This window comes from Ovis canadensis, chromosome 13 (genome assembly GCF_042477335.2).
Source record: "Ovis canadensis isolate MfBH-ARS-UI-01 breed Bighorn chromosome 13, ARS-UI_OviCan_v2, whole genome shotgun sequence".
Taxonomy (NCBI): domain Eukaryota; kingdom Metazoa; phylum Chordata; class Mammalia; order Artiodactyla; family Bovidae; genus Ovis; species Ovis canadensis.
Genome location: NC_091257.1, coordinates 76,775,636 through 76,788,104, shown reverse-complemented (window position 1 = coordinate 76,788,104; position 12,469 = coordinate 76,775,636). Strand labels below are relative to the sequence as shown.

Here is a 12,469-nt window from a genome sequence, read left to right as displayed (position 1 = left end):
CAAGATGACTAAGAACCATTTGAGTCAGCCCATACCACTTCTAGGAATCAATTACAAGAAAATAACGAAAGATGCTCCTAAAGATTTAGACACAAGCATGTTAATCCCAGCTTCATTTACACTTATTATGTCCAATGTTCACTTCACTTCACTCACTTATTATGCCAACATTAGGGGAATGGATAGATAAACTAAGTTATTGATATGTCAGTAACAGGGAATGTAAAGTTGCCATTGAAAATATTTTTTGAAGAGCATCAAATGATACGTAGGAATGCTCCAGAAAATATAATGAGGGGGAGAGTAGGATATGTATATCCATCAGGAAAACTTTTAATGTCCCATGGTGGTCATCAAGAAACAGTCTCTTAGGCAATCAACAGAATGAAAAAGAAAACCTCCAGAAAATAGTTGCAAGTCATATAACTGATAAGGGGTTAATGTTCAGAACATGTAAAGAATCCCTACAACTCGACAATAAAAAACAAATGAGTCAATTAAAAACTAGGCAAAGGCTTGACATTTCCTCAAAAAAGGTATACAAATGATCACCAGACACGTGAAAAGATGCTCAAAAGATGCTCAAAATCAATCATTCAGTTCAGTTCAGTTCTGTTCAGTTCAGTTGCTCAGTCGTGTCCGATTCTTTGCAACCCCATGAATCGCAGCACGCCAGGCCTCCCTGTCCATCACCAACTCCTGGAGTTCACTCAGACTCACGTCCATCGAGTCAGTGATGCCATCCAGCCATCTCATCCTCTGTCGTCCCCTTCTCCTCCTGCCCCCAATCCCTCCCAGTATCAGGGTCTTTTCCAATGAGTCAGCTCTTTGCATGAGGTGGCCAAAGTATTGGAGTTTCAGCTTCAACATCAGTCCTTCCAAAGAAATCCCAGGACTGATCTCCTTTAGGATGGACTGGTTGGATCTCCTTGCAGTCCAAGGGACTCTCAAGAGTCTTCTCCAACACCACAGTTCAAAAGCATTAATTCTTCGGCGCTCAGCCTTCTTCACATCCATACATGACCACTGGAAAAACCATAGTCTTGACTAGACGGACCTTAGTCGGCAAAGTAATGTCTCTGCTTTTGAATATGCTATCTAGGTTGGTCATAACTTTTCTTCTAAGGAGTAAGCGTCTTTTAATTTCATGACTGCAATCACCATCTGCAGTGATTTTGGAGCCCCCCAAAATAAAGTCTGACACTGTTTCCACTGTTTCCCCACCTATTTCCCATGAAGTGATGGGGCCAGATGCCATGATCTTCGTTTTCTGAATGTTGAGCTTTAAGCCAACTTTTTCACTCTCCTCTTTCACTTTCATCAAGAGGCTTTTTAGATCCTCTTCACTTTCTGCCATAAGGGTGGTGTCATCTGCATATCTGAGGTTATTGATATTTCTCCCAGCAATCTTGATTCCAGCTTGTGCTTTTTCTAGTGAAATACAAATCAAATCGTAAATTAAGAGCTATAACAAGTGTCGGAGAAGACGTAGAGAAATTGGATCCTTATGCTGTGTTGGTGGAAATGTAAAATGGTGCAGCTGCTGTGGAACTCAGCATTGATTTCCTCAAAAAACTAAAAATAGAATTAACATACACTCCAGCAATTTCACTTCTAGATATTCACCCAAAAGAACTGAAAGCAGGATCCCAAAGAAGTATTTGTACACTCCATGTTCTTGGCAGCATTGTTCATGATAGTTAAAAGGTAGAAGCAACCCAGGTGTCTATGGATGGATGAATGGATAAATAAAATGGAGTATAAACGTACAATGGAATACTATTCAGAATTTAGGAAGAATTTAGGAAGGAAATTCGGATACGTGCTATAACATGGATGAAGCTTGAGGACATTATGCTAAGTGAAGTAAGTCAGTCACAAAAAGATAAGTACTATATGATTTCACTTACATGAGGTACATGCTGCTGCTGCTGCTAAGTCGCTTCAGTCGTGTCCGACTCTGTGGGACCCCATAGACAGCAGCCCACCAGGCTCCTCTCTCCCTGGGATTCTCCAGGCAAGAATACTGGAATGGGTTGCCATTTCGTTCTCCAATGCATGCACACATGCTAAGTCACCTCAGTAGTGTCCAACTCTGTGCGACCCCATGGACAGCAGCCCACCAGGATCCTCTGTCCATGGAATTCTCCAGGCAAGAATACTGGAGTAGGTTGCCATTTCCTTCTCCCACATGAGGTACATAAAGTAGTCTAAAACCACAGAATGGTGGTTGTCAGGGGCTGGTGAGGGGATGGGGGTTGTTGTTTAATGGGCACAGAGTTTCATTTTCCAAAGATGAAGCATCCTGGAGACTGGCTGCGCAGTGACCAGAATGTACTTAACACTGAACTGGATACTTAAAATGGCTAAGACGGTACATGTGTGTGTTAATCGCTCAATCGTGTCGGACTTTGTGACCCGATGGACTGTAGCTTGCCAGGCTTCTCCATCCATAGAATTCTCCAGACAAGAGTACTGGAATGGATTGCCATTTCCTTCTCCAGGGGATCTTCCCAACCCAGGGATCGAACCCAGGTCTTCCACACTGCAGGCAGATTCTTTACTGTCTGAGCTAGCAGGAAATAATAATAAGAGGGCAAATATTATGTACATTTAAACCACAAGTTTTTTTAAAAAAGAAAAGTGGCTTTTAGCTCTTTTCATCCTATTCTACCTCCATACCACACAGGTTGTTTTCTTGTCCTTGGACTTGTCACTTTGTGGCAAGGTGGCAGCTCCAGGCATCAGATGCTCACAGCAGCATCTTAGGTGGGAAGACGCAGGGACAGAGGCTTCATCCCAATGATGCTGTCTTTCCATCCATGCAAAGTGAGGCAGCGAACTCACCACTCATGTTTCCTGGCCAGAAGTGGGCCATATGCACACCTCCAGCGACGTTCGGTGTCCATGCTGTCCAATACTGAAGCCACAGTTATATATGTTAAATATTATTTCATTTTAATTAGTTGAATTTTAAAAGCCACATGTGGGCAATGGTAACCAAATTGGACAGTGCAGCAATACAATCTATTTAATAGAGAGAGGATAAGATGAACATGAGTGGCCCACATCGGTCATGAGTCCTTTCCCTGGACAGGCTGAATTCTCTAAAATTAAGGCAACTCCATTACCACCTAAAAACAAAATTGAGGAACTTCCCTGGTTGTCCAGTGGCTTAGACTCTGTGCTTGTAATGCAGGGTGTCCAGGTTCAATCCCTGGTCAGGGAACTAGATCCCTCATGCTGCAACTAAGATCTGGTGTAGTCAAAATAAAAATAAACAAATAAATATTAAAATTTCTGAAGTTCTGTGAACAAGAAAGAAGGGTGTGTGTGTTGAGTAGATTACCAACAATCTCTGCTACAGGTAAGCTACTGTATGTGATCACACATTTGGTTTAAGAAGAAAGATGTGCATGTCTCTGTGTGTGTGTGCACACACGCATGCGTGCAGGAAAAACTGGAGGTATATGCATCAAATATTTACAATGGTCATTACCTTTGGGTATTGGCATTATAGTTTATTCTTATTTTCTTCTTAATACTTTTTGTATTTTCTAAACTTTATGTAGTAAGCAGAACTATATTTATTGTGAATAATAAGTAGCTACCATTACACACTTATTAGAATGGCCAACATCCAGAAAAGTGACAACACCAAATGCTGGTGAAAACATGAAGCAGTGGGAGCTTTCATTCACTGCTGGTGGGAAAGCAGAATGGGGCTTCCTGGGTGGTCAATGTTAAAGAATCTGCTTGCCAGTGCAGGAGAGGCAGGTTCAATCCCTGGATCAGGAAGGTCGCCTGGAGGAGGAATTGGCAACTCACTCCAGTATTCTTGCCTGGAAAATCTTAGGAGACTAGCGGGCAACAGTCCATAGGGTCGCAGAGAGTCTGACACGACTGAGTATGCACGCTTATGTTTACAGGAATGTAAAATGAATGGTACAGCCACTTTAGAAGACAGTTAGGCAGTTTTGGTTGTTTTTTTTTTTACAAAACTAAACATACTTTTAACATACAATCCAGCAAGTATGCTCCTTGGTATTTATCCAAAGGAGGCAAAAAAACTGTCAACACAAAAACCCGCATACAGATATTTATAGCATCTTTATTAATAATTACCAAACTCGGAAGCCACACTGAAGATGTCATGCAGTAGGTGAATGGATAAATAAACTGGAATATCTAGATAATAGAATATTATTATTCATTGCTAAAAGAAATGAGCTATCAAGCCATGAAAAGCCATGAAAAAACTTAAATGTGTACTACTAGGGGAAAGAAGTCAATCTGCAAAGGCTACACAATGTATGATTGCAACTATGTGACATTCTGAAAAAGTGTTCAGTTCAGTTCAGTTCAGTGGCTCAGTTGTGTCTGACTCTGCGACCCCATGAATCGCAGCACGCCAGGCCTCCCTGTCCATCACCAACTCCTGGAGTTCACGCAGACTCACGTCCATTGAGTCGGTGATGCCATCCAGCCATCTCATCCTCTGTCGTCCCCTTCTCCTCCTGCCCTCAATCCTTTCCAGCATCAGAGTCTTTTCCAATGAGTCAACTCTTTGCATGAGGTGGCCAAAGTATTGCAGTTTCAGCTTTAGCACCATTCCTTCCAAAGAACACCCAGGGATGATCTCCTTTAGAACTGTCTGGTTGAAAAAGTGTGGAGACAGTTAAAAGATCAATGGCTGCCAGGGGTTAGTGGAGAGGGATGAAAATGGAGTATTTTTAAAGCAGTGAAAATAACTCTACATGATACTATAATGCTGGATATATGTCATTATGGACTTGCCAGGTGGCACTAGTGGTAAAGAACCCACTTGTCAATGCAGGAGATGTAAGAGACTCGGGTCCGATCCCTGGATCAGGAGGATCCCCTGAAGAAGGGAAATCCCAAGGATAGAGGAGCCTGGCTGGCTACCATCCGTAGGCTCGCAAAGAGTTGGACACAACTGAAGTTATTTAGCATGCAAACACACATATGTCATTATAGATTGTTCAAAACCATAGAATGTACAAAAGCGAATACTATCATAAACTATGGACTTTCAGTGATAATGATGGGTCAAAGTAGGTTCATCAGTTGTAACAAATGCACCACTCTGGTGAAGGATGGTGATAATGGGGGCAGTTCAGTTATGCATGTGGGGGACAGGAGACAACTTTGCTGTGAACCTAGAATCCGGCTCTAAAAAAAAACACTTAAAAAATGAACAAACTAAGTATCAGCTGCGGTTTTGATGAAGGATATCACTGGCAAACCACCATTCTGATTCTGGTGATTACAATTCCTGGGGTGACCACTACCTATAGAGTGATGAAGGTCCATCACTTCCCTTTCCTGTCCCTGAACAGCAAGGACATCTCTGATGCCTTGGAAACAGCAAAACTCAGGCTCTGCACAAAGATAGCATCCAACATAGCAATGGCCAACCCATCAGAAAACACTTACTGAAGCGACCGTGGGCAGGGCATCACTTTAGGAACAACAGGACACCTAAGGATGACTAAGACATAGCATTTGCACTAAGCTGGGACTGTAGAAGCATGGGGAATCTTGGCTCTACCAATTCTGTGTGACCTTGAATAAGTTGCTTTCCTTCTCTGAGCTTCAGTTTCTTCTCCTACAACCTGGGTGTGACTCCTGCTGGATGACCTCACAGAATTCCTATGGGAGAGTTACTAATGAAATGCTATAGTATGGGACTTTCCTTGTGGTCCAGTGGCTAAGACTCTGACTCCCAATGCAGGGACCTGGGTTCAATCCCTGGTCAGGGAAGTAGATCCTGCATGCCACACCTAAAGATCCCGCATGCCACAACAAAGATCGCAGATCCTGCGTGCTGCAGCTAAGACCTGGTGCAGCCAAATAAATTAATTATTTTTATTTTAAAACAGAAACACTGAAGTGAGATGCTCCATTACTTAATGGCTTACAGGAGATGCAGGTAAGGGGGAGTCTCCAGGTTTGGAGGCAGACAGATCTGGGTTTGGGTCTCAGCCCTGCCACTGACGGCTGTGAGGCCTTGGACAAGATGCTTGATTGCTCAAAGCCACTGAGTGAGGAACACAGGTGCAAGGAGCATGGTGTGATATCAAAGCCCATGAACTGAGAATTCAGACCCGGATGCAAGACCCAACTCTGGCATTTATCAGCTACATGTGTTCTTCTGGCTATTTCCAAGGAGAATCAGAAGTAAAGAAATTCAAAGGCACACTCCTGACCAGTAGGAAAGTGGGATCGGGGGTAAAAAGATAGGAAGCACTTGGGTTAAGAACGGAGACAGATAATCCACAGGTACAAGGGTACAAGGCTGAGGGTAAGAAGACCAAGGGGAAGCCCACGGGAGAGCGGAAAGGATATTTATGGAGCATTTACAGTAAGTCAAGTATTCAATCCTTACAATCACCTATTCTGAAGGCACTTTTATCATCCTCACCTTATAGGTGGGAAAACTGGCCAAGGTTATGTTTTTGTCCCATGAACCCAGAGCCCACACTCTTTCCTCTCCCTACAGTCAGGTGGCCCTAGCTCATCATCCCTGTACTTCTCTCAAGTTTTCTGCAAATACTGGATGTGTCTCCAGACTAAAAAATAGCCTATTTTTCCCCTCCCCTGAGGCTTCCAGACTTGTGGAGAACAGACACAAACTCATAGTGATTTGAGATGAAGCCTGGGGAGGCCCATTCAGCCCATTACTGCCTGCAAAGTGATGAGGCTCGGTTACTCAGTCCCTACCCCTGCAGATCTGCCTGGCCTGTCTCTGACTCTCCAGAGGCTCCCCTTCTCTCAGGGACAGAGCTTGGGGGCTCTGACAACCTCACTGTTGGCCATATTTCCCACATTTCTCTGGCCTGTCCCCATGAGCCCACAGGCCTCTCTGTGCCTTTTTTGCAGAGGTCCTTCCCCCCTGGAATTCCCTCTCCCCTGGATCCCTCTTTCTTCGCATACATGACAGACCTCTGTTCATCACCCCTCACCCACCCCCATTCCACTCCAAAATAGGATCCTGCAAGCTTCCTCTTTCAGCTCAGTTTTGTCTCAGTCTTGCACAAAGGGAAACGTTATATGTGCTGGCACCTAAGAGGAGAATGTGAACTGTACTTCTAACAATTAAAACCAAGTAAGTAAGTAAGTGCTAGTCATTCAGTTGTGTCCAATTCTTTGAGACCCATGGACTGTAGCCCACCGGGCTCTTCTGTCCATTGACTTCTCTAGGCAAGAATACTGGAGTGGGTAGCCACTGTCTTCTGCGGGGGATCTTCCCAATCCAGGAATCGAACCTGGGTCTCCTGTATTGCAGGCAGATTCTTTACCATACGTGCTGACACTTAAGAAGAGGAAAAGGTGAACTGCACTTCTAACAATTAAAACCAAAGTCCCCCTTTAAAGGGCCTCCTAGGTGGCGCTAGTGGTAAAGAACCCGCCTACCAATGCAGGAGGCATAAGAGATAGCAGGTTTGATTCCTGGGTCAGGAAGATCCTCTGGAGGAGGGAATGGCAGCCAACTCCAATATTCCTGCCTGGAGGATCCCATGAAAGAGGAAACTGGTGGGCTACAGTCCACAGTGTAGCAAAGAGTCAGACACAACTGAAGCAACTTAGCATGCACACACACCTCCTTTAAAACCTTGGAACATACCTTAACCATCCTTATCAAAAATTACCTTCACAGGCAGAGCTAGGAACAGTTTATAGAAGCCCAAGAGAGGCCTTCATAACAATTTATTTATTTATTGCATTTATTTAGCTCTGCGTATTCATTTTAAAATATTTGTTTCTATTTTTTGTTTATCCCTAGGTTGGGAAGATCCCCTGGAGAGAAGGGAAAGGTTACCCACTCCAGTGTTCTGGCCTGGAGAATTCCATGGACTGTATAGTCCATGGGCTTGCAAAGAGTCGGACACCACTGAGTGACTTTCACTTACTTACTATAAATTATTTATTTATTTATTTGGTGTTTCCTTATGCCGGGCACTGTTGTAAATACTTTACAGCCTATCTTTTCCCATATCTACATCTTTAGGAGGTGGAAACTATTATGATCTCCATTTCACAGATGAGAACTGAGATTTCAAATCGTTACCCAGTAAGAGGCAGAGTCAGAGTGAGTCTGTTCTAATCCAGTTTCAAAGCCCATGACTTTGGTGTCTCTGGGCCCACAAACTGGTGGACTGGGGAAGCACCTGACTACAGTTGTGTTTTATCTGGTCTGCTACATATTTTAAAAACAGAGAGGGCTTCCCTGGTGGCTCAGTGGCAAACAGTCCGCCTGGCAATACAGGCGACATGGATTGGATCCTTGATCTGGGAAGATCCCACGTGCTGTGGAGCCACTAAGGTCGTGCGCCTCAGTTACTGAACCTGTGCTCTAGAGCCGTGAAGCCACAGCTGCTGAGCCCATGTGCCGCCACTACTGAAGCCCACATGCCCTCTGCCCACATGCAGAGTCCATGCTCTGCAACAAGGGAGGCCACTGCAACGAGAAGCCCGCACACCACATCTAGGGAGTGGCCCTGCTTTCCGCAACTACAAAGTCTTCACAGCAGTGAAGACTTTTATTTTATTTGTACAAATAAAAATTTAGAAAACTAGAGAATCAATTGCTAACATTTAAAAACTAGCAGATTTCTCCTATCAATTGGAATTTTCAGCTTCTCTTGAAATATCCAAGGAATTCCCTGGTGGTCCAGTGGTTAGGACTCTCTCTCACGGCCAAGGCCCTGGGTTCCATCCCTGGTCCGGGAACTAACATCCCACAAGTCATGAGGCTTGTGGCCAAAAAAAAAAAAAGATTCCTAAGACTCGGCCACACTGTCTGGGTTCCCACATGGCAATAATAGGCTGGGGGCAGTAGCAACAGCCCCTGTTAAACAGAATGTGTGCATTCCACTTTGCCATTGGTTCCCTGGTCCCTTGCAGACCTACCTCATTTTTAGAAAACTTTCTTTGGCTGTGCCGCATGACATGTGGGATCTTAGTTCCCCGACCAGGGATCGAACCTGTACCCTCTGAACTGGAAGCACAGAGTCTTACCCACTGTATTGCCAGGGAAATCCCATTCATTTTCTTCGACTTCCTGGCCTTTGGAAGCATGTGAGTTTGTGGCTCCTGAGTCTACAGTTTCTGATAGTTGTAGTTTCCTTGCAATGTAGTGAGTTCCCCATCACTGGAGACGTGCACACTAACGTTTAGTGCAGGTGCTGGAAAGAGATTGCAAGAGCTGACTGGGATCAGATAGCATATATAATCGTTTCCAGCCCTGCAATGCCAAATATTTACTTAAGACTACAGCATGTATTGTCAAGAACTAACTTCCCCTCTGATCTCAACTTACTGTTTCAACCTTTCCTTCCCTTTACCTTGGTTTCTTGATCTATTTATATATTTTAATCATATGATTATGTTGTATGAATTCTGGTAAGCTTCCTCAAATCCTTTTTGGAAGAAGGCATGGGGAACAAATAAATCCAGACATAAATATTTGCATAAAGGGCTTGGTTCCAGATACTGAAAAGGAAAAAAAGAACTATAAGTTGTAACAGCCAAGGTATCTTAGTTTCCCTGAGATGCCTGGGCTCGAAAAGATATAGGACCTAAGAGTCTGGGATGTAGCAGCTGAATGAGCATGAGGCTAGGTGGTCTCAATTGATTGTCTCAGGAAATGAAGACTCAATGCTTTATACCCATTCTTTATTTAAAATAGATTTTAAAATTATAGAACTAATTATGGCAGTTTTTTTTTAAATCGCTTCAGATTCCTTAACATTTCTCCCATGGAGAGGGAGAATCTATGTTTTCTTTCCTTGAATCTGAGTGGGCTCGTGGCTGATTTAACAAATATGCTGTGCTTAGTCGCTCAGTCACGTCTGACTCTTTGCAATCCCATGGACTGTAGCCCACCAGGCCCCTCTGTCCATGGGATTATCCAGGAAAGAATACTGGACTGGGTTGCCATTCCCTTCTCCAGGGGATCTTCCCCACCCAGAGATCGAACCCAGGTTTCCCATGTTGCAGGCGGATTCTTTACCATCTGAGCTACCAGGGAAGAAAGATGGTACAGATGATCTTATTTGAAAAGCAGAAATAGAGACACAGACACAGAGAACACAGTATGGACACCAAGAGGGGAAAGTGGGGAGGGATGTATTGGGAAATCGGGACTGACATATGTTCACTACTATGCATAAAATGGTAACTAACGAGAACCTACTGTACAGCTCAGGGAACTCTACTCAGTACTCTGTAGTGACTATACGGGAAGGGAATCTGAAAAAGAGGGGATATACGTATATGGATGGCTGATTCACTTTGCTGTATAGTAGAAACTAACGCAACATTGTAAAGCAACTATACTCCAATAGAAATTGATTAAAAAAAAAAAAAAGTAGCCTCATGGAAATACCTACATGGGGAATAACTAAAGCCTCCTGCCACCAGTCAGTGAGGAACTGATGCCTCCTTTCTGCAGCCATGTGAATGCCCCATCTTGAAAGGAGACTCTCCAGCCTTGATCAGGCCTTCAGACAACTACAGCTAAGGATGATTTCTTGACTATAACTTCATGAGCCAGAACCACTCAGTTAAGCTGATGCCAGATTCTTGTCTCTTAGAAATTGGGTGAGGCGATAAATGCTTATTGTTTTCACCTGCTGAGTTTCAGGGTTCATTCATTCACACAAACAGATAACTAGTACCCAAGGTTCAAAATTTTTAAACATACGAAAGAAGATATAGCAAAAGCTCTTTGTCACTCCTATCTCTAAACACCTGGTCCCCCATCCTCTCACACCTCCCCCAGCTAACTTACAGAAAGCCTTGGGAAATGTTAGGTTTATTATCTGGGATACAGAAGCAGATACCCTTGGCTCCTCTTATAGATTATCTGACTGAAGATAGACTGCAGCAATATGGCATTCCCCTTCCAAGCTATAAAGCCATGCCCTTCTTTCTGCACAGGAACTGAGCCTTTTCAGCCCTGATGCCACCTTTCCCTGCCATAGCCTCGATCTCCCACGAGCATCCCCACATCCTGTCCAAGTGTGAGGGTGGGGGATTCCCCTCCTTGCACACCAGTGGAAAACATTGGTATGAAAGACATACGTCTTTTTCTTTGACCCACAGAAATCAGAAATCAAACCACACACCTCCCAACACACAGTCCCAGCCTGGTCCCCAGCCTTCTCTCCAAGGTGTCCAATCTTTATCCTGCCCCAGCCTTATATCCTCACCCCAGACTTCCCAGTCTGCTCTTCTGACCTCCCAAGACACTGCTCGTGCCAATCCTTCTTCCCCAAATGCTCTGCTCCCAACCTACCCTTTTGAAAACAGCCACCTCTCTCTCTCTGTGAAGCTTCCCCAGATATCCTCACATGCCTCCTTGCTTCCAATCTGGCCCCCATCCGTCCATTGTCCATTTGACAGCCGGGAGACTGATGCAAAACCTGAAGTGGTCCTTCCACTTCTGGCAAGATGGAGAAACAGTCTCCACCCTGCCTCTGCTGCTGAATGCAGCTCCACACGTTGGACAGGGACAACAAGCAGCTCTTGAGAGTTTAGAGAAGTCAGCAGTAGAAGGCAGATCGGGGAAGAGAGCAATTCAAGGATCACCAATCCGGCAGTGAGTTTACATGTTTTTTTTCAACTGAAGTGTATGTACTTTTTAAAAATTTATTTTTATTTATTTGGCTGTGCCAGGTCTTAGTTATGACATGTAAGATCTAGTTCCCTGACCAGGGTTTGAACCCAGGTCCCCTGCATTGGGAGCTCCAAGAGTCAGCAACTGGACCACCAGGGAAGCCCCCACGTGTTTTGTTTTTTCCCTCTGGTATTCCTTGTGCTGTCTCAATGCACTCAGAAGGACCAGGATGAGGGCTCAGGGAGATCCTTATTTTTATCCTTTCCGCCGTTCTTGTGTGTCCTCCTCCCCAGGCCATCCGTGGTGGCACAGGTGGTGGCAGGTGCCTCCGGGAGCCTCAAACAATGAGGAAGGAAAACTTCCTCTCTAACTGGAGGAGCTGTGGTCCAGAGTGGGGTGAACCACTACTGATTTGTCCCCTACTTGAGCGCAGTCATGGGAAATGAGTGTCAGAGTCGGGTAAATAAAGCCCCAGGGAGCCAGAAAGTCCCAGGGGGAGAGCAGGGAGGTGGGAGTTTGGAATAGTGACCCCATAAAGTTAACTGTAAACTTCTGGTCTCACCCACTAGCTGTACATGAGTGGATCTCACTTAAACAGCTCCACACAGACTTTGAGAACTGAATCACGAGCGAGGCTGCTCGAGACCCAAGTTCTGAAAGCCCATAAGTGGCCCACACATAGAGCAGATGCACACGGCACCAAAGAGAGTTTGAAAACAGGACTGACATCGGAACCAAAACCCACAGAAGGCAGGAGCTGAACCCACTTTGCCAGGTGCCTGCTAAGACATAACTATCGATATTCTCCATGCGATTTAAGTGAGA

At 44.6% G+C, this 12,469-nt stretch overlaps 1 protein-coding gene across 2 annotated transcripts in view; it reads right to left on the bottom strand.

The window, feature by feature from the left end:
• Nucleotides 1-4,091: 4,091 nt before the first annotated feature.
• The window catches only part of POFUT1 (protein O-fucosyltransferase 1), a 39,952-nt gene continuing 31,574 nt past the window's right edge, over nucleotides 4,092-12,469 (bottom strand). For both annotated transcript variants that reach the window (XM_069548307.1, XM_069548309.1), the window contains one exon: nucleotides 4,092-4,654. In XM_069548307.1, the coding sequence (XP_069404408.1) occupies nucleotides 4,358-4,654 (297 nt within the window). In that variant the 3' untranslated portion in view covers nucleotides 4,092-4,357. The remainder of the gene's footprint in view (nucleotides 4,655-12,469) is intronic.